Source organism: Bos indicus x Bos taurus, chromosome 4 (assembly GCF_003369695.1).
Source record: "Bos indicus x Bos taurus breed Angus x Brahman F1 hybrid chromosome 4, Bos_hybrid_MaternalHap_v2.0, whole genome shotgun sequence".
In the NCBI taxonomy this organism is placed as follows: Eukaryota; Metazoa; Chordata; class Mammalia; order Artiodactyla; family Bovidae; genus Bos; species Bos indicus x Bos taurus.
The window spans coordinates 21,916,853-21,939,169 of NC_040079.1; the positions used below are offsets into that span (position 1 = coordinate 21,916,853).

The 22,317-nt window shown below is 42.5% G+C and overlaps 1 protein-coding gene across 1 annotated transcript in view; it reads right to left on the bottom strand.

Moving 5' to 3' along the window:
* Positions 1-22,317, bottom strand: part of LRGUK (leucine rich repeats and guanylate kinase domain containing) — a 102,623-nt gene that overhangs the window by 20,966 nt on the left and 59,340 nt on the right. The window contains exons 14-15 of the mRNA XM_027538960.1: positions 19,176-19,377; positions 18,379-18,474 (exon numbers count right to left, since the gene is read on the bottom strand). Coding sequence (XP_027394761.1) covers positions 18,379-18,474; positions 19,176-19,377 — 298 coding nt within the window. The remainder of the gene's footprint in view (positions 1-18,378; positions 18,475-19,175; positions 19,378-22,317) is intronic.

The following is a 22,317-nucleotide window of genomic DNA, read 5'->3' on the forward strand; positions in this document are numbered from 1 at the left end:
TTCTGAAGCGGGGGAAATGTTTTATATCTGGATTTGCTCAAATACAACAAAGTGTATACTTGAAGTCTGTGCATGTCAACTTGAAAGTAAGATAACTAAAAATATATCTTAAGAGTACAATAATAATTATTATTGTAAACATAAAGGTAGTCCACATCACCTAGTGGAAACATTCTGGGAGTACACTTTGTGTTCAATCAGTAAAGACTTATGAATGGAATTAAAGGCTTCCAGATACTTAACTGAAAAGTCCCCTTAATAATTACTTTCCTTTTGACAAAATTGTCCTAAAAGGCTAAAATAATAATGAACATGCAGTGCTAATAATAATAGTCATAATAAACACACAATGCTAAGAAAAAACTTCTAAAAAGAATGGAATGGATGATGAGGTCACTATTTAGCAGAATTTATACATAAATGTCTAAAGTTTCCTTTAAAACATTAGAATGTCCATAGACCTAGAATATGGAGAGGGCAATGGCAACCCACTCCAGTACTCTTGCCTGGAATATCCCATGGATGGAGGAGCCTGGTAGGCTGCAGTCCATGGGGTCGCTAAGAGTCGGACACGACTGAGCAACTTCACTTTCACTTTTCACTTTCATGCACTGGAGAAGGAAATGGCAACCCACTCCAGTGTTCTTGCCTGGAGAATCCCAGGGACAGGGGAGCCTGATGGGCTGCTGTCTATGGGGTCGCACAGAGTCGGACATGACTGAAGCGACTTAGCAGCAGACCTAGAATATAAAGAATCTAAATTTCTATCACTGCTCATGTATCATGGGGCCAAGTGTAAATACTTTTGGATGTATTAGGAATATCACCATTTTCAGTATTGCTATAAAAATGCCAAAATAAATCATCTCCACAGTACCAATACGGCTGACTGAACAGATGTGGGAAGTGAGCCCCAACTCAAGACAAAATCGAATAGTGGATAATATATAACAGAAGTGTGTTTTTAACACAGAGCAAAACTGAAACCAAGAAAGAAACATTTTCAGGTGCTGAAAGTGAAGATTCTAAGTCAGAGCAGAAGACATTGACACCAAGAGGTCAGAATGTTTTGGGCCTGAGGTTTCTGGACTGAGAGGCAAGGCCAGTCCTCATGTGCTTCATGGACAAGACCTGGGCTCTTTATTAGGTGGGAAGTTGGAAAAGGCGTGTCTGGAAATCTCAGGACTTAGTCTGGCACAGGCTCACCTACACCAATGATGGAAACACCCATGGGAAATCAGACCTTTAATTCTGGGCTGTGTGCTGGTACAGAATCTGAACTCGAACTCCTACCAAATTGCGTAGCGATCCCCACAGCAGCCAACAAAAACAAGCAAGGTAAAAGCTGTTGCAGACAAATGAGTTTTTAACCATGGTAGGGAAGTCTAAAGCGCCACCATTCAGCACCTGTCTTGAAGGGGAGAGACTCAGAAGATGTAACAAACGCATGAATCCACACCCAAGGAATTCCAGGTGACAGAGCACTTGAGACACTGAAGTAATTAAGTTTACAACAATCACAGAGATAATAGGAGACAAATGTTATGTGGAAACATCCTCTATTCAGTCTTCCTGATGGAAAAGCCATCCAACCCATATTGGTTGAGCACCTACTATGTGCCAGACAGCGCACTGACTGTTGGGGGTAGAGCAGTAAATAAAATGTTTTGACCTGTGGGATTTACATTTTCATGTTGGAGACTAGACAGACAAATAACACACCAGATAATGTCAGGTGGTGATAAGGGCAACCAGGAAGGTAGATAAGGAGGCAGAGTGAGGGAGAGCATGATGGTCAAAGAAGTCCTAAGGAGATGACATCTGCACAGTGGTCTAAAGTTATAAAGGAAGGCATTCAAATACCTTGATACCTTTGATATGGGACAAAAGCATATCAGGCAGAGAGAATGGCTTTGTATAAACACCCAGAAACATGCTCAACACAACTGACTTACAGTAAAGAATTCAGCATGGCTGAGGCAAGGCAAACAAAACAAGAAGAGAGGGAAGGGCTGGCTGAATCTTATTAAAACAAAGAAACAAAACCCAAAACATTTGTTCTCTTGATGAGACTCTTAGAGCATTGTAAAAAAAAAAAAAAAAAAGAATAGAGCATTGTGAAAAAGATCAGATGAATCTGAAAAAAAAAAAAGATGAAATTTAAAGAAACAGAAGCTATAATTTCCATAGAAATGATCCTCTCTATATAAAAGCTTACTTAATGTATAGTATTTGTGTCAGGGTCCCTTATTCTAGCTTTCTCACCCATAAGTCAATTGTACCATAATGTAAACAAACCAAGTTCTATCCAGTGATACAATGGACCTATAATTCAACAGATGAATGTCTTAATGGTTTCTCAGCAACAAAACATTCTGGGTAAAAATAATGCGTTTAGACTACATTAGACTACATTGAAATGCCATTACTTTCGAGACTTGGACTCTTATAGTAAAGAGTTTCATACAGTTCTTAATATAGTTTCAAATGTCTTGATACATTAATGAACAAGAGATACTACTTTTCAGTTATTGAAAAATCATAATTACTGGTTATAATATCCTGCAACAAAGTTTCTTAAAGTGATGTTATTCAAAGTATCTAAATTAAAGTCAAACTTGAGGCAACATTAAATTATATATGTCATTGTACAGTCCACAAAAATTACCAAGTTCTTTCAGTATATAAGCTAGTTACATTTACTTAAACACCTACAATGAAGCATAAATGAATTTACTGATGCATAACAGATTGTCAAGTTATTTTATGGATTGGTATCATTACCAAATACAGGAAAATATCAATGAAATATCTGGAACAACCAGAACTATATCTCAAATGAATTCAAAGTAACTTAAGACTTTATTTAGAATTATACCCTTTTGCAGTGAATTAAAATAATATTTATATAAAATGTTTAAAAAATGAGCCCAGAATCCAACCAAATAACGAATGCAGTAGAAACCATATACCTAAGATAAAACATCTGTGTGTATTTCATAACACATTATTACACAAACGAAATAAGACCTTGTACTGCAAAAAAAGGAGGAAAGAAAAAATGTTGATGATCTGATATCATAGGCACATAATCATCTTAATAACTAGTAATAAAATTAGAATTTGGGAGTCAAATGGTAAATATTTTTAAAAATAAAAATCCCTATTTCGATGGCTAATTTTTCTATAGCTGTAAGATTACTTGTTTAGCAAAGCAATTAAGTCGCTCTATTGTCTAAAGACATGAGGCTGAATGCTTTTTTTTTTCCTCTTTATTTATGCTGGGTCTTCACTGCTGCACGGGTTTTTCTCTGGTTGTGGAGAGCAGGGCTAAGCTCGAGCTGTGGGGCATCTCACTGCGGTGGCTTTCCTTGTTGCACAGCATGGCTCTAAGACACAAGGGCTTCGGTAGTGTGGCACGTGGGCTCAGTAGTTGAGGCTCCCGGGCTCCAAGGTACAAGCTTAGCTGCTCCGCAGGATGTGGGATCTTCCCGGATCAGGGACTGAACTCATGTCTCCTGCATTGGCAGGCGGATTCTTTACCACGGAGCCAGCAGGGAAGCTCCTGAACACTTTTAAGTATACATTTTTTTTTAAAACAGTTAAATAAAACTTTGCAACAACAAAATAAATGAATCAGCACTAGACTAGGTTTGTCTCTCTTTGAAAACACATGGAAACGTATGACTTGGAAGTAGGCTTTAATTTTCACACAAAAGTTCTCAGACAACCAGAATCATTCCTTTCTTTCCCCACTCAAATGGGGCTTAAAATACATGCTTATTTGGTAGCAGTGAGGTGGGTTTTTTTTTTTTTTTTTTAGTTAGCAAGAGTAATATATGCCTACCATGATTAAATACATATACATATATAAAATGCAAATAACTATAAAAATCTCTGTGAAAGTTTCGATGCTGAAATATGTAACCATAAAAAGGACCAGAAACAAATTAAAGCGCAATAATCTGCTACGCAATTTTAAATATTTATTTATTTTTAATAGGCTAGTTATACAATTTGTAGTGGAAAATTGCTCAGTGCATTAGAAAGTATTAACACAAAACCAATGGGGCCGAAAGAAACCATTTTTCCCAGGACAGATTTAAATCTTAAACGTCTTGTCTGTTCTTCTGAGAAAGGAATAATTGCAACTAGAAAAACAATCATTTCACATAATATCTATAATAATTTTCCATAACAAAATAAGCTTTTGTAGTAGAAAGCTATCATATGAGTCTAAAAATATAGTAATAATGTTCATGTTATACAGGATAAATGAATACTGTACTAAACTATTCTAACAGCAAAGTGCTATATTCTTTAGTGTCCAAAGGAATAACCAGTTATTTAAACAGAGAACAGATTCTACAAAGGAAAGCATGTGAATGTATTTTCTAAGACAGAAATTATGAGGCACAAAAAGAATGCTTCTATCCATTGAACTCCATGCTTTGAAATGTCTTCAGCAGAGGCGAACTAATGGGTTCAGTATTTGGACACTGTATCCAGAATGTCCTAAATAAAACAGATAATAACATTACCCTGAATTTCAGGGTTTTATAAAATAGATGAGTTTATCAGGAAGTAGTTAATTGACACTTTGAAGGAGATAATATGTAGGGCAGATAAGTTCAAGAGTGGAAACGATGAATAAAATCTGGATGTGTATAGTATTTGGGGAAAGGAGAGGATAAGGAAAGAGTGGCTATGGCTGGCAGGAAATAGGATAAAAATCTTCAGGAAGCTTGAACACAGATTAAAGGTTTCCTCTCCTTGGAGCAAAATGTTTTAGAGCTAAATTTCTGATGTGATTTCTGCCCAATCCTACATCTCACCTTGGCTAAATGTGGTCTCTGCTTGCAAGGGCTCATCCCTTAAGAACAACATTTTCAAAGATGCTGTTTCACTGGTCACTCCTCAAGCAAATACATCTTTCTTTTATTTCTTACCTATGCTATCTTTGTCCCTGTAAACTAAGGGACTTTAGATCTGGTAGCTTATAGAAGCCAGTCTTTGCTTCAATTTACCACAAAGAGAAACCAAAATGCCCACTATCTGGTAGTTTCTTCCTCAATCATATACCTTGATGGCATTTACGATGTAACCAACCTGAAAGGTGGAACATAAATGCCTTTGATATTATCAATGACATAATAATGGTAAAAAAAAAAAATAGATAACATTTACTGAGCACACTATGTTTCAGGTGCTATTACAAATCTGTTCTGTGTGTGCATACATGCTAAGTCACTTAGCTGTGTCCGACTCTTTGCGACCCTATGGACTGTAGCCCACCAGGCTCCTCTGTCAACGGGATTCTCCAGGCAACACTGAAGTAGGTTGCTGTATCTCCTCCAGAGGATCTTCCCCACCCAGAGACTGAACCCGAGTCCCCTGAGTCTCTTTCATTGGCAGGAAGATTCTTTACCACTGAGCTACCTGGAAAGCCCTATGAGAAAACCACATCAGTTGCCAAATATTTCCACCTAGTTTGAACAATGTTGTGCTTTCCAATTAAGGATAAGATGATAATTAGAAAATTTTTTTTTGCTGCTTACATGTTAATGTACAAACACACATATAAGTACTTACTATGTGCCAGACATTGTTCTGGGTATTTTTCAATATATTAGCTCATTTAATCCTCACAATAATCTTGTGAACAGGTACTACTAGTATCTCCATTTTATACATGAGAGCTTTGTAATTTGCCTAAGGTCGCACAACTAGATTACACTGGAACTGGAATTTCCAATGATAATTTTGACTCAATGTTTTCTGAAATCATGAATTTCTAAGGTTACAAACTTAAAAAAAAAAAAAAGATCTCCAGCTTTTGCTAATCAGGACTGGTTTCTCATAATCACCTTTGAGATGAAAGATTTTAGTCTAACATTATTTATCATCAACACAAAGAAACAGTCTCTTTTTATTCTCTTTTCTGAATGCCTGGTCAATAAAGAAATAAGATTTCTAGAATGATTATCTTTAAGCTGAACCAAGCAATTAAGTTTTGACATAAGTTTTTGTCCATTTTTATTTCCTCTTTTATAAATTACCAAATTATCCTTTGCCCAATTATCTTTTGAGATTTGGAAATAACTGATTAAAGTATTTGAAGAAGGTTCTTGGCACACAGTGGAACTATTACCTCTGTTGATTTGAATACCAGGTACCAGACTTCTTCTAAAAAGCTGAGGATTGTATTAGGTTAAGAGAGAGACCAAAGTCCACAGCGTTGTTTTTTTTCCCCCATAAAAATCACTTTGCTAAGGCACAAAACAAATGAAAGTGATATGAACTTTGTTTGTAAATGTAGATGGAAAATGACAATTTTTAAATATTTATATTCTATGATTAAAAAGCAGAAGTGTCCCTGATGCCAAGAAAATCAATAACAGCTGTTAAAAATCTCGTACCGAGAGAGAAGATGGCAATCTTTTCTACCTATTTCCTTGAATCACAGACAAAATATCCAGCTGCATTGACTCAGAGACATTTATACGACCAAAACACAAACCGGACACCATCATGGACCCCAGGGAAGGATGCTAGAGCTTCTTCCGATTCAGAAGATGGGAAGTTTGGCATCTTATTTTGTATTAGAGCCCTAATGAAGATGCAGTCCCGAATTCCTTAATGAGCCTCCAAAACAGCTGCTCAAGGAGGAAATCAAATCAATTTCTAAAGCTTTTCACCTAAGTGAGGTATTTGTGCCTCTAAAATGCCCCACACGCAGGTCAGAAAAAAATGGGTGCTTATCCTGATTTTCCTCCTCTCTTTCAGTCTGCACTCCCCCTCATCCAGTCCAAATGTCTCGAATCTGCCCATTCCTGCAACAACGTGCCTTGTTTCAGCCCCTTAGCATTGCGTCAGGACTAACGCAACAGCTTTCCAGCCACCGTTCCAGCTATCTGTATTGCCCTCCTTAAAGCGATCCTCTATACTGACTAGACAACAGACGCCCCCTAAGATAAAACATTTAACCATTCAATGGCTCCCCACCATTTTCTAACAGATCAAGTTTCCAGGCTCACTAGCATAATACAAAGTGCCCTTTGGATCTACAAATACCTACATATACCTACAGCTCTCCTGACATTTGGGTCCTTAGAAGATGCCATGCCTGCTCTTACCTCCCTGCTCAGGCATATGCTGTTCCCTTCTGAAAGAACTTCCCTCCTCTCCTGTCAGCCTGCTGACTACTCTGCAAACTTGAGGACTTAGCTGAAGGGTAGCTTCCTCTTGGAAGTGTTTTCTCATCCAGTTCTCACATCCCAGGCTGAATCAATGTCCTTCCTTAGTATTCTTCTTGTGACATTCTGGAAAAATTAATAAATGAGTTTTCTTCTCTATTTGGTGCTAAACCTACCCTTGCATGCTGCAGGGCCTCCAGCTGCCCCAATTACATGGTGTTGTAATGAACCCTCTTATCTGTCTCCCTTGATAAGAGACAGAGCTCCTTGAAGTGTCCTCATCATCCCACTCTACGTAGAAGCTATCAAAGTGTCTGGCATATATGAAGTACTCAATCCATGCTTGTCAGAGGACTTGAACTAACTTCATAAAAATAAGTTATGATATGTTAAAAACATTCACCTTATTAATTTCATCTTGGACAAACCAGATAAATCAGAGGGTAATTATTAGTATATCACAGGCTCTTCATCATACAAGAGGAGTCCTGCACCATGGATTGTAAAAAATATCAATTTCCTCTATGGCACTTGAAATAACACTTGACCTACATACAATTTTGGGGGATATGTGTTAAGGTAAGACATACCTTTTGTGTAAGATAAAGACATATTTATACAGGCTACAGGTAATGTAGTCATCAATGACATTTTTAAAACACAGGACACCAAACACAGTTTAGTATGATACTGAACACACAGTAAGAGTGCTCAACGACTGTCTTGTAAATTCTTCGGAGTCAAATCTTAGACTGGCTGCTTTCTTTAGTTATTCTCTTTTATGTGAATGATAGGACTCACAGAATGGAACTTATGGAGTATATCTAAATGCGCCCCTGTCCCCAGCCAGAGTAGACTGGCTGAAGAATGAGCATCTGACTCACACTGGGCCAGTCAGAGAACATCCCTGAAAAAAAAAGAAAAAACATATATGTATATTTTAATCTTTGGACCAAGGGGCACCTGAGTTAATCCCTCTCTGACAGTGGGAGCTGCCAGATATAAAACCAAATGTAAACTTTAGGAGTGATTGATGGTCATATTCCCTGCCAAGTGCAGAATCTGATTTAGAGTCATTTATGTCATAGAGAACGAAGCCAGCATGCAGGCAAAAACAGAGATGAGAAATGGTAAGAGTCCTGGAGATGACAGAAGTCTAGGAAATGACAGGAGTCCAGTAGATGATGAAAATCCTGGAGGTGACGAGTTATGGATGTGTTGAAATGGTCCCCGGTCTCTCTGAGGTTCTTCTGCCGCTCTGCTCTCCCCAGTTTGGCTTTGTGAGATATTCCCCTCCCTTCTGATAGATTTGTGTAAGCTGGCTCAGGTTGGATTCCTGACACTCGCCAGCAAAAGAATCCTGATGATATGAACAGATAAACAAAAAACCGATTCACCTCAATTTTCTCCTTCCTAATTCTTTTAGCCAGCTGGTTAGGCATAATGAAGGCATGGGCTAATTTACATGGGGTTCTGGTTCAGAGAAAGAAGGTGTTCATTTCAAACAAAGTCAGTTTCAGGCCGTACATGCCAATACAAATCTGAAGCACTCGATCACTTGTCATGGATGTAAAAAACCTGTCCTCTTCACACAAATTAACTGTGGGATTGGAATGTTTGTGGGAGAGACCAAGAAACTACAAAGGATTCCTTTCTCAGAGTTCTTTTTGCTTTTGAACCCCTTGATAAGGCAAGAAGCATAAGAGAATTTGCTAATCTAGAAATGACTTTTCCTAATAAAGAAGTCTGAGCATTGAAGAATTGATGCTTTCAAATTGTGGTGCTGGAGAAGACTCTTGAGAGTCACTTGGACTGCAAGGAGATCAAACCAGTCAATGCTAAAGGAAATCAGGCCTGAATATTCATTGGAAGGATGTAGGCTAAAGCTCCAATACTTTGGCCACCTGATGCAAAGAGCCAACTCATTTGAAAAGATTGAGGGGAAGAGGAGAAGGGAGCGACAGAGGATGAGATGGTTGGATGGCATCACCGACCCAATGCACATGATATCTGAGCAAACTCTGGGAGATGGTGAAGGACAGGGGAGCCTGGCATGCTACGGTCCATGGGGTCGCAAAGAGTTGGATACGACTGTGACTGAAGAACAACAAAAGAAAACTTAGTGGCTATAAAGCATTGCTTCAGACAGAGCCTACAGTCATGATGGAATTTGTGTAAGTCTGGACACAAAGCATTTTTGCTGATACCAACCTTTCAGACCTGCTCTCTCTGCTGCAGCAGGGGAACCACTTGCTGGCATACCCCACCACCACAGAGCTGCTCTTCCACCCTGACCGTAGCTTTCCCCACCTTTAGGGGCACGTATGTCAATGACCTCGTGGCCCCGGATGGCTCACATCTTGGTGCTCTGACTCCCCCGAGCTCGAAGCCTCCCCTTCTGGTTGCCCTGCTCCCCAGCAGATGCCTGACTCTGAGGTGCAGCCGGGCTGGTGCTCCTCGGGGCTCCCCTGCGTTTCCAGGTGCCTCTCTCTTTGGTGTGCTGCCTGGAAGCACGGTCCCTCTGGACAGAGCTCAGCCCAGTCTGGCTGGCTCCCTGCTCGGCTTGCGTGTTTTTGACAGGCTGCTGGACAGGGGATGTGCCGTCCTGCTCTGGGGGATCCGAAGAAGTCTCTCCCATCTGAGACCTACCCCTTCTGTGATCCTCTTTTTTTCTCCTCGGATGCTCACGGGCAGCAGAGCCCTCTGATGCTGACTCTACAGAGACCTCCTCACTCTGGGGGGGTCTCCCGTGAAGGGGTTGACCTTCTGGAGTTGCTTGATCACTGCTGAGGGTAGTTGCATTTTCTTGAGATAATCCTCCAGAATCCTCTCTTTTCAAAGCCGGTCCTTTCTTCGACCTGGCTCCCTTCTGAACCAAGTCATCTGCAGGGAGGTTGGCTTGGACCTTTTTCCTGAAATGATGTACGTTTCCCCTTTTCTCTTCCTGGACCTGGGCATCTTTAGGCACTGGTTCAGTGTCGGGTGGTTCAGGAATGTCTGATGTCTGGACTTTTCCTCTCCGATTCCCTTGAGGGCTCCGGGGAGGGCTGGGGTTGGGGTGGCTGGGGGCCTTGAAGGGGGTTGGCTTCCTCTGGGATTCTGGCTGCAATGCTGCATTGTGGCCTCCAGGTGGCGCCCTCTTCAGGTGTGCGGGCCCTTTAGCTGTCTCTCTGTGGCCAGGAAGTTTTTTTTTCCTAGCTCCTGTGGGCTGTCCTGGCTCGTGGTTTTGGGGTGAGGCATGCATATCTGGAATCTTCTTGCTGGAGGAGTGGCCTGCCTTGGGAGTCTGCCTTTCCTTGGCAGACCTCGAATCAGAAGGAGCCATATTCTGAGGCAGCTGCTCCGAGAAAGGAGTGGAAATTTGGGGGAGCTTGATTAAGTGGGTCTCCCCTTCCTGGGGTGGGTGGGGTGCAGCTGATGGCTCTTGCACTGGAGGACTGATAAGAGGGAGTTTCACCTCCTGGACTGTCTCTTGCTGGACTTGCTGGGGGCCGGGGCCCTGATGGGGGCTTGGGTTGGGTGGCTGTTTGGAATGGGGGGAGCTGATAAGAGGAAGTTTACTAGGGTCTTCATCCTGAGCTACCTGGGGCCTGGGAGAGGGAGTCACGGTTTGATCTGAGGCTGTTCCGAGGGCCTCCTCCCTGCTGGGTGACAGGAGTTTGGGCGTAGGCCTCCGACTCTGGAATGGAGCAAGGACCCGGGGCTGGGGCAGCCTGGTGGGAGCCAGCCGGCTTCTGGGAGGCAGAGTCACAGGTTCCCCCCTATCCTGCGTCTGCTGGGTATCTGTTGAGTCCTGGGGATGTGGCATTTCTGGGTAAGGTGTGTCGACCCGGGCAACTTCCGCTTTGGGGACGCCCTCCTCGGGAGGTTGTTGAGAGCCTCCCGGAGGTGGTCCAGGCCTCACCTCGTCAGGGCCGGAGAGATCTCTGGGAGGATCATGGTGGGAGCTGCTGGCCTGCAGGCTGGCCGACCTGGTTTCCCCCTCCTGGATTCCCTGGGGGCTTAAGGATGCTGGGTCAGATCCCTGTGGAAGTTCAGAGCAGGGAGGGCTGCTGGGGGTTACTCTGGCCTCCCCTGATTCTTCATCCTGATCCAGCTGAGGGCTCTGGGCTGGTGGTGGGTCAGGATGCTGAAGAGGCCCTTGGGAAGGAGTGGTGGCAGGCTGCCCCTCTTCACCTGCTTTCACCTCGGATGTCTGGGCCTCATTCTCAGGTGGATTTGTGGTTGCTGTTTTTGAAGAAAGAGCTGATTGTTGGGCATCGCCTTCCTTCCGGTCTGGGGATAAGTCTTGGGCCTTTTGGAGACCAGGTGCTGATGGGCTGGGCTCTGCAGGAGGCTGAGCGCTGACCTGGCTCTCGGGAGAAAGCCCCTTTTGAGGGGCTGCTCCCTCCTGAATCAGCTCCTGGTTCTGGGAGGGAGCGAGGCTCTGATTTTCAGGGACCTTTGTGGGGATCTGCATTGCAGAGAGATGCTCTGTTACCTGGCCATCCACTTGCAGTTTCGCCAAGCGCCTTGGGGATGGAACCAGGTGTGCTGGCACCCCAGAGGCAGTCTTCTTGCTAGAGGGAGTGCCTGCTTTAACATAAAAAGAAGTTAGCTAAAAAACATCTTAACAAAGGCAACAATGTAACTTTAGAAATTAATAACCAAAACTATCTTTCCTTTTTTTGTTGATGCACATAGGACCTTGAAAAGAATAAAATTACACATATAGAAGAATTTAACGATCCTTTCTCCTTGGTATACTAAGTGCGTAGAATTCTCTTATTTAATGGAATCAGAGCAATTTGGGGGCTTTTCATGTGGTGCTAGTGGTAAAGAACCTGCCTGCTAATGCAGGAGACATAAGAGACACGAGTTCGATTCATGGGTTGGGAAGATCCCCTGGAGGAGGAAATGGCAACTCACTCCAGTATTCTTGCCTGGAGAATCCCATGGACAGAGCAGCCTGGCGAGTGACAGTCCATGGAGTCGCAAAGAGTCGGACACGACTGAAACGACTGAGCACGCAGAGTAATTTTTAGTCAAATGAAAGCATAAACTTTTATGAATAAAATGAAGAGGCTTCTTCACAGAACTGACATTTATATTCAGGTCTGAGAATGGGCCAGAATACTTTCTAAATGAATGACATTTTCATTTCACCAGCTTAGAGGTCAATGCTGCTTTTCACAGTAGAAACTAGAGGATGGACAGCTAGGCTACCAAGTCTGATTGGTTTCCTTGTTCAGTGGCCTGTTTCCTTGTCCCATAAAGAAATTGTGAGCTCTGTAAGGAGTACCTAGCAAGGTGCAGAAGCTCAGCAGGCACTCAGTAAGTGAGTGATGAATGGAAGGAGGAAAGAAAGAATAGATCCAGTGGGATCTCACAAGACGCCATGGCTCAGGGACATTGCACCTGAGGCTCCACCGTCCAAGCTGCTACCCATCCCCACTCCACCCCTCCACCCCCCCAGGGCAACCTCTTCCCTCCAGATCCACCCTGGCTTCAAAAGTGACTCTCAGAGGCCAACATCCATGCCGATGTTGCAGAGGGGGGTTGCCTTCTTCAGTCACCTGCATGAGAGCACATGTGAGTCTGGTCTCCTGGACACAATCACCTCAGCAGGCTCTTGTTCAGGATAGAACCCCTGGTGTATCCTGGTGGCCCGTGGATCACTGTAACCCAGTCCTTAGGACACGGCTCTGAAAGGTTAGTGGTCAGAGGCGGCACACCAGTCTGGAACAGCCTTCAAGAAACCAGCCTCAGCTGACCCTGGGGGAGACTGGCTACTCAGAGGCCAAACCCAATCAGACCTCTGAGGGGAGCCCAGAGCAGTCCATCTCCAGGAGCCAGCTGGGCTCCTGGCCACCAGCCCCTCTCCTCCCACAACACAGGAGGCTTTCAGACCACTCCGGGTTTGCTCTGAACCTCCTGGTCTGGGTGTGCACCCCGAGTGTCCAGACAAGTGAGAGGTAACCAGGGAGGAAGGACAGGGGGAACAAGGAAAATTTTGCCATGTGGTGGGTTTTCTGAGGGGCTGCCCTGTTCATCATTCTTAACATCCTAGTTTATAACAGTTATAAATTAAAATACGAACTTAGTCAAGAAACAAGGCTAAAATAAAAGAACAGTAAAAAAAAATATCTAGAATAGGCAGGTTCATAGAGACACCCAGTAGATTAGAGGTTACCAGGGCCTAGGGGTGGGGATGTTGGTTATTGTTGAACGGGTATAGAGTTTCTATTTAGGGTGACGAAAAATACTTAAAATAGGTAGTAGCTATGGTTTGCAACATTGTGAATATAAATAATACCTTTAAGGCGTACACTTAAAATGGTTAAAATGGCAAATTTCATGTTGTTTTTTAAACCACAATAAAAAGCATTAAAAAAAAAAAAACAGAAAATTCTAAGAATGGTGAAATCCAATGCTGAAAGTTCTTTGAGCCCTCCTGGTTTCCAATAATCAGATACACAAAGATTTTTCCACCCCACTTTCACAATTTAACCATTACAATTTAACCATATAGCTTGGCAAATGATACCAGGCCCCTCATTAGAGATAAAGGCACCACTTTACGGACTAGTAAATTGCTCAGTTTTCCCCTTGTTAGACTCATCATCGCCATCATCATTCTTCTCTATCATTAGTCAGAATCTTGAATAATGATTTTCAAATAAAATGTTGTTTTATGACCTCTGTAGTGAGAACTCAGGGTGGTGGTTGGATCAGCTTTTTAAAAGCTTTACTGGAAGTACTGACAATTCCAGAAATCACTTGTAAAGAGACAAATGGAGAGAAAAGACATCACATACACTGGGTTGTGAATATAGTGAGTTTTCCCTTATTTTATAGACATTATATTGTTTACTCAGGATTTTTTAACCGTCTTGGTTTTAGAAATGAATATTACCTGCATTGTTGTGGGGGGAGGAAGGCAATTCTGTACCTTAATTGATATAGGATGGCATCATCGACTCAATGGACATGTGTTAGAGCAAACTCCAGGAATAGCGAAGGGCAGGGAAGGCTGGTGTGCTGCAGTCTATGGGGTCGCGAAGAGTTAGACACAACGGAGAGACGGAACAACTAAAGAACTTGAAGGTTTACAATTACTCTGTGCCCAAAGTTATTATTTTATATTTACATGTATTAAATGAAAATTTAATTAGTCTCTCCTCCAGTGAAGGTTTGCACTTGTGGGTCCAGGCTGATGGGCTGCTATACTCAGAACTGATAAACACTGGACTTACTTTGTTCACTTCATTCCACTCTCATCATTAAGTGTAGAATTTAAAATTGCATTCTCAAGTACAAATTAGTAACATGAAGTTATTATGTATTATGTATTATGTATGCTATGTATTAGCAATTCAGATGTTTGGCAATCATTTTCTGTTTGCATTGACACAGGATCACTGCTTCTATGAAAACACCATTGCTATCAGATTTTTGTCTGCAGTGAAGCTGACCGTATAGATGGACAGTTCAGGCCCGTTGTGGAAAACCTCAGCTCTGGAAGAACATATTTTAACGTGTTCCAGAATGTTATATATAGTTTTTTTGCATTTTGCTTCTTAGAAATGGGAGTTCTAATCAAATTAATGATTATTGGTGAAAGTTTGAATGCAAAACTGAGGTTTCCTCTTTCCAGTCCAATTTTTTAATTGTTAAGGCAAAACTGGCATCATAGAATCTTAAATATTTTTAATTTCAATTTCTTACCTTTGACAGCTCAATTATACATGAAAGTGACTCCACATACTAAAATTATGGAGTTTTGCTTTTCAGGATCCCATTTACATGCATGAAAGTAATGAAAGTCTTTATATAGACATACCTAAACCACAGAACTTTAACTCAGAGTGACCCGGCCCAGAAGGGAGGCCGAGAATTGCGAGCCAGCCGAGCCTGTGGCAGTGACCCTGCTGGGGCTCTGGACCCTTCTCAGGGAGTCACATGGTTCACCTTAAGGTGATTATGGCTAGGCCTTGCTCTCCCGCTGGGAACCTGTTACCATCTGCTCCACGCTCCCTGGCGCGCACCTCACCGCCCGGAGACTCAGAGGGGCCGCTGGCTCTACTCTCGGGCCACTGGAGACAATGTATAAGCTTCTTAATGAGGACTATGTTAATTAGAATTTTTAAATACTTGAATAATATCTGGCCTCCACAAAATCACTTTATGTGCAAATTTATCCTTAAACCATCAGCTGAAAAAAGTACCTTCTTCCACAGATGAACTGCATAAACCAAATAGAGTGTTTGGCTTCTAAAGAAAATATATCAGTTTCCAAATAGTAAGCCTGTCAGAGCAACTGGGGTCTATCAAGGCCAATGATTTGATATAATGAGTACAAACCCTCCCATCTACTATTAAAAGCTGGGGCTCTATTAGTCAATAACTGGATGGCCCAATTTCAGGTAGTAAATGTATCTGAGAGTGAGAACACTTTTACAAGTTCCATAAGTCATACTTTTCATTAAATCAGACAGGTCTAACCTAATTAGTCCAAATAAATGAAGTTTCCCCAAACCGTTTAAAACAGAAGTCTATTTCCTTATGCACACATTATCTGGTCTATTAATTTGCCAAATGGCACACTGCAATCAACCATCAGTGTTCCTGATGGCTGCAGAGTAAGACGAGCTGTGTTGGTGGGGGGGCGTTGGGGGACTGACCACATCCCATTGCCCGGGGTGCTAAGTCCTGCTCGGCAGTCACAGTTTAGAGGTGCCCTTGGGGCTGCTGTGTCTTGGTTGTTCGGAACCGCTCAGGCTCAGGGGACTGACTCATGGTTCTCCCAACCCACGAGGGGCTGATTTAAAAGCCAGAAACACCAACTTATTAATTTACAATGGGAGATGGGCCTGGTGCAGGGATGGGGCAGGGTGCTCTCACCTAGGGGACAGCCCCATAGGGACAGGTCCATGCAGGGGACCAAATTAAACATCAGAGGTTGCTGGGCTGCTAGCAAAGATTTAAAGCAAAGGGAGCCATATTTCCTCAGGAGAAACTTACATGGAGCTTCTATGGAAGCCTCACGAGATAACACTGTACAACTGGATAGGCGAAGCTTTCTAAAGAACAGAGCCTGACGCAGAGGCAGTGGCCAGGCAGGGTGGACCCTGCCCACCCCTCATTGGACGTGCCCCTCCACGGACTGATTGAAACCTTCCCTCCTCCAGGGGTGCCCATTTTCTCAGCGTGCACGCTGGTCATTATATGTTGGGTGCCACCATTTTCACACCAATCTCATTCAGGGATTCCAAGGGCACCTCCCCTCGAGAAAGTGTGTAGAGTTGCAAAACAACGCAGTTAGTTTGAACTTTGGCAAAAACCATGACCTGACATGCTGCTGGCTGGCCAGGACGCAGCCCGGCCAGCAAGATCCTACTGGGCAGGGTCATAAAGACCAAACCACACGACAGACTGCCTGAGCATTCATAAGCATGAAGGCAGGTCAGTCCATCGAAGAACTTCTTTCATGAGGGCATTCTTTGATGATGATGATAGTAAAATACATGTAACCTAAAATTTGCCATTGTCACCATTTTTAAATGGATGGTCCAACAGCATTAAGCACACTCACACCATTCTCCAACCGATCCCCAGAACTCTTTCCATCTTGCAAAACTGAAACTCTGACACCGTTAAACAACACTCCGTTCCTCTCTCTCCCCCAGCCCCTGGCAACCACCCTCCTCCTTTCTGTCTCTATGATTTGTCTAGTCTGGGTACCTCATATAATTGGAATCATGCAGTATATGTGTTTTTGTGGCTGGCTTATTTAACTTAGCAGAAGGTCCTCAAGGTTTATCCATGTTGTGGCAGGTGTCAGAATTTCCTTCCTTTTTAGGCTGAATCATATTCTGTTGTGTGTACAAACCTTCATCCACCAATGAACGCTTGGGTCACCTCCACTTTTTGGCTATTGTGAATAATGCTGCTGTGAACACGCAAAGACATCTGTGCAAGACCCTGCTTTCAGTTCTTTCGGGTATATACCCAGCAGTGGAATCACTGGATCAGATGGTGTTTCTAATTTTAATTTTTTTTTTTTCTCACTACAGTTACATGCAAAAAACTGTAGATCCCTTTACCTGGCTTGCAATGCAGCTCTTGAACAAGTAGAAACGTCAAACTCCTTTCAAGATGAGACATCTAATTTTAATTTTTTTGAGGAACCACCATACTGTTTTCCGTAGCAGCTACACCATTTTACATTTCTAATTTCTCCACATCCTTGCCAGCACATTTTCTATTTTTTTTTTTTTTCATGGTAGCCATCCTAATGGGTGCGAGGTGGACTTGGGGGAAAACTGTTAAAGACATCTCAAAATACTCATGTACTGAAATTCTAAGTTAGGGCTTTAGAATTCCTAGATTCCAAGGAGAGGCACTCACATATCCCATTTTCTTTGCTGCGTATGATTCATGAAGCAGGTGGGGAGGATTAACTCCATCTAACAAGAGGGCAAACTGAAGCTCAGAACAGCTAAGCAGCCTGTCCCAGATGGCAGCCGGGCCAGGACCACTCTCACATTCTCTTCCATTATTCTCTGATGGGCCGCATTTTGAGGACTAGAGCAGCGCAAACAAAGAGGGAAATAATCTCTTGGATTGAACAATGCTGTCAGGCAGAACACCACCCCAGCCCCTGAGAAGCCAAACTTCCAGAAGGCTGAGTTCTGAACCATGGGACTGACCTATATCTAACTAGTACCAGCCTGCAAGGTACTGCCCAGCACATCCTTAAAGGACAGTCCTCTGCGATCCATTATGGTCACCTTGACAAACAGAGGGACACATCCAGAGGGGCTGTTTCACACAATTTGTTTGTGGGGACAGTAACCCCAGAGGAAGGACAGGGATTAAAGAGTAAGAACCAGCTTTAGAGGACTTCCCTGGTGGTCCAGTGTCTAAGACTCTGTGCTCCACTGCAGGGGGCCCAGGCTTGATCACTGGTCGGCAAACCAGATCCCACGTGTGACAACCAAGAGTTTGCATGCCACAACTAAAAATCCTGTGTGCCACAACTAAGATCTGGAACAGCCAAATATGCAAATAAATTTGTTTCTTAAAAAAAAAAAAAAGAAACTAGCATTAGCCTGGTTGATGAGTCCTCAAATAACAACCGATAGATTTGTTTTCCTTTCAACGCAAAATAAGTTTTGGCACAAAAGGGACAGGACCGTACCTGTGGTTGGAGCCAAACTCTTGGCAGTTACCTCAGAAAATCCAAGGTATTCTCTAATGAGCTGACTCAGCTTTTGGTAGGCAACATCCAGATCATCTACAGCAGAGGAGAGAATTTACTTTAGCAACAGACGTATGTAAAAACAGCCAATCTGTGGCAATAATTTTTTAGCTAGATCTAACTGCATGAATATCGTGGTAGGCAGAATTCTAAGACCCAGTGACACTTCACCCTTGCTTAATTACACACACACACCTTGAGTGTGGGCAGAACCTGTGAATCTGATGAGCTATGACTCCCGTGGTTATGTTAGGTTATATGGCATAAGGGACTTTTGCAAATGTAATTAGGGTTATTTTATTAAGATCCTAATAAATAATTTACTGTCCTAATAATAAATATCCTAATAAATAATTTATTATCCTAATAAATAATTAGGGTTATTTATGAGTTTGGGCTAATCAAAAAGGAGATTATCCAGGTGGGCCTAATCTAATCGTATGATTCCCCATAAAAGGAGGTTTTCTGTCTGGAGAAGTATGAGGACACTCGAAGCAGGAGGAGGAACTTAATGGGCTGTTGCTGCCCTGAAAGTGGAGGGGCCACATGCACACAACCTGAGCACAGTCTCTAAAAACTGAGGGTCACCCTTGTCAGACAGCCAGCCAGCAATCAGGAACCGCAGTCCTACAACCGTAAGAAACTGCCTTCAGTCAACAACAAGAATGTACTTTGGAGTAGGTTTTTCCCCAGTGATCTTATACTTCAAAAATAAAACTTTGCTGAAAGTTACTTACCTGCATTGATTACTGCATCAAAGTATCCTGGATATTTCTGGTTAATTTTAATATAAAGGTCCACTCTGGAGACAGCAAATTCAATCTCTACACGACTGAATAATCCTTTTCTCCTCAAGTAGCCCTCATATTTTTGCTTGTCCATGGGTACCACTAGGATATATCGAGGCTCAAAATAGCAATGTTTTAAACTTCTTACACCCTATGTATTTAAATAAAAGATAATAAATTAGAAACACAGATACAATTTAGAAATCATTTAGGAAATATGTGACAACATAGGCTTAATAAGTAGTGCTGTACTGAAGAATTTGTTTACTCTGTATAATTAGCTATTATTTTCCTCAGGATTGGATTACTTCTGTTTGTGTATCAAATATTACATTATCATTAGAAAAATAAGAATTCATCCTACCTGGTTATCCTTTAACAGTTCTAAGGAACATTACTGTTAAAAAAGAAAATTGCTAGAGACAAATAGGTATGCTCACAGAATACTGCATATTTATAACTGAAAAGCAGTTTCAATTCTACTTTTCAAAAGGCATCCTTGCAGCCGCAGGAGACAGAGATCTTACCAGAGAGAAAGGCTCCTCTGTTTACCCTTTGTCACCAACTTGGTGCCTTCCTGTTCCTAAACCAGCAGCCTGGTGGTTGGCTGGTTCCTATTCCATCTCACGGGCTGTACCCAGAGCACGGGAAGGCCAGGCTCCTGATACCCTGATAACCAGGAGCCCACACGAAGCAGGGAAGCGGCGGTAGGTAGCAGCGCTCTGAGGAACCAGGGGCCTGGGTCAGGACTGCAGCTCGCCGGCCACCGTGACTCTGTGCCAACTCCTCTGTGAAATGGAAGTTCTTTCAAATGGACTCTGAAGTTCCTTCCATCTCAATCCAACCATTAGTAGTTTAACTCAGTGTTCAAAATCTTTGTTTTTAAAAATTCAAGGGGAAGAAATAGAGACTCTTTAAAAAAAAAAAAAAAAACAATGTCTAAAAGCGTCAATGACAAGGAGAGTTTGGAAGAAGGATTTAGCTAGGAAGAACCAGGAATAAAGCCTGGTTTATAGACTCAACCTCCTGGAAATGAGTAGGAAGAAGCTCTCAGGGAGGAAGAAAGTAAAACGGGAGCCAGAACTCAGAACCACTGAGCTGGAAAAAGGTGGACACTGGAGCTGTGTCTGCACTCAAAGACGCATACTTTTTGTGTCTGCCTTGTTCAAGGAAGTCATTTTCTGGGAAAGGTCTTTGTTGTTGTTGCTCTGGCTAATTAGCATAGAAACAAAGTCAACCTTAAGGATGAACAACCAATCAACTGCAGGAAGATAAGAACTGTAGGGTTTTAAAGTTAGGAAAATTACTGAGGTGGAAGAAACTTGACCAGTCTCACTGAAGCGAGGCAACACTTATCTCCTGGATGGTAGCCCACCAGGCTCCTTTGTCCAAAGGATTCTCGAGGAATATGGGACCAGGTTGTCATTCCCTTCTCCAGGGGATCTTCCAGACCCAGGGATTAAACCCAGGTCTCCTGCATTGCAGGTGGATTCCTTTATTGTCTGAGCCACCAGGGAAGCCCTTGTGGGGACTAGACCAACACAAAAGACCAAAAAGGAATCACAGTCTCCTGCTCTTCAAAGTCAGAGAGGAAAAAATTTAAGGGAGGGGTAATCAATAGTAACGGAATACCTGACCCCTAGATTTTGTTTTCTGTGTGTTTGGTGTAATGGGATCCTTTTTATCATTTTTTTTCTTTCTGACTAAAAAAATGTTACACTGTCAGAAGGTAACTTGGAAAAAAAAAATCAACTGTATTTGAAGATCTCAAATATTTAATATAACTACATATTTTTTAAAAACAAATGCATACATCTGCCGGATTGTCAAAAAAGCAAGAGAGTTCCAGAAAAATATCTATTTCTGCTTTATTGACTATGCCAAAGCCTTTGACTGTATGGATCACAATAAACTGTGGAAAATTCTGAAAGAGATGAGAATACCAGACTACCTGACCTGCCTCTTGAGAAACCTATATGCAGGTCAGGAAGCAACAGTTAGAACTGGACATGGAACAACAGACTGGTTCCAAATAGGAAAAGGAGTACGTCAAGGCAGTATATTGTCACCCTGCTTATTTAACTTATATGCAGAGTACATCATGAGAAACTCTGGGCTGGAGGAAGCACAAGCTGGAATCAAGATTGCTGGGAGAAATATCAATAACCTCAGATATGCAGATGACACCACCCTTATGGCAGAAAGTGAAGAGGAACTAAAAAGCCTCTCCATGAAAGTGAAAAAGTTGGCTTAAAACTCAACATTCAGAAAACTAAGATCATGGCATCCGGTCCCATCACTTCACAGCAAATAGATGGGGAAACAGTGGACATGGTGGCTGACTTTATTTTTCTGGGCTCCAAAATCACTGCAGATGGTGATTGCAGCCATGAAATTAAAAGATGCTTACTCCTTGGAAGGAAAGTTATGACTAACCTAGACAGCATATTAAAAAGCAGAGACATTACTTTGTCCACAAAAGTCCATCTGGTCAAGGGTATGGTTTTTCCAGTGGTCATGTATGGATGTGAGAGTTGGACTATAAAGAAAGCTGAGCACCGAAGAATTGATGCTTTTGAACTGTGGTGTTGGAGAAGACTCTTGAGAGTCCCTTGGACTGCAAGGAGATCCATCCAGTCCATTCTAAAGGAGATCAGTCCTGGGTGTTTACTGGTACAACTGATTTTGAAGCTGCAACTCCAATACTTTGGCCACCTGATGTGAAGAGCTAACTCATTTGAAAAGACTCTGATGCTGGGAAAGATTGAGGGCAGGAGGAGAAGGGGACGACAAAGGATGAGATGGCTGGATGGCATCACTGACTCGATGGACATGAGTTTGGGTAAACTCCGGGAGTTGGTAATGGACAGGAGGCCTGGTGTGCTGTGATTCATGGGGTCGCAAAGAGTTGGACACAACTGAGCGACTGAAGTGAAGTAAAGCTAATTAAAAATTTCACATTATTATTACTTTTTAACTTTTTGGCCACACTATGTGGCATGTAGAATTTTAGCTCCCTGAGCAGGGATCGGATCCAAGCCTCCTGCAGTGGGAGCATGGAGTCTCAAACACTGGACCACCAGGGATGTCC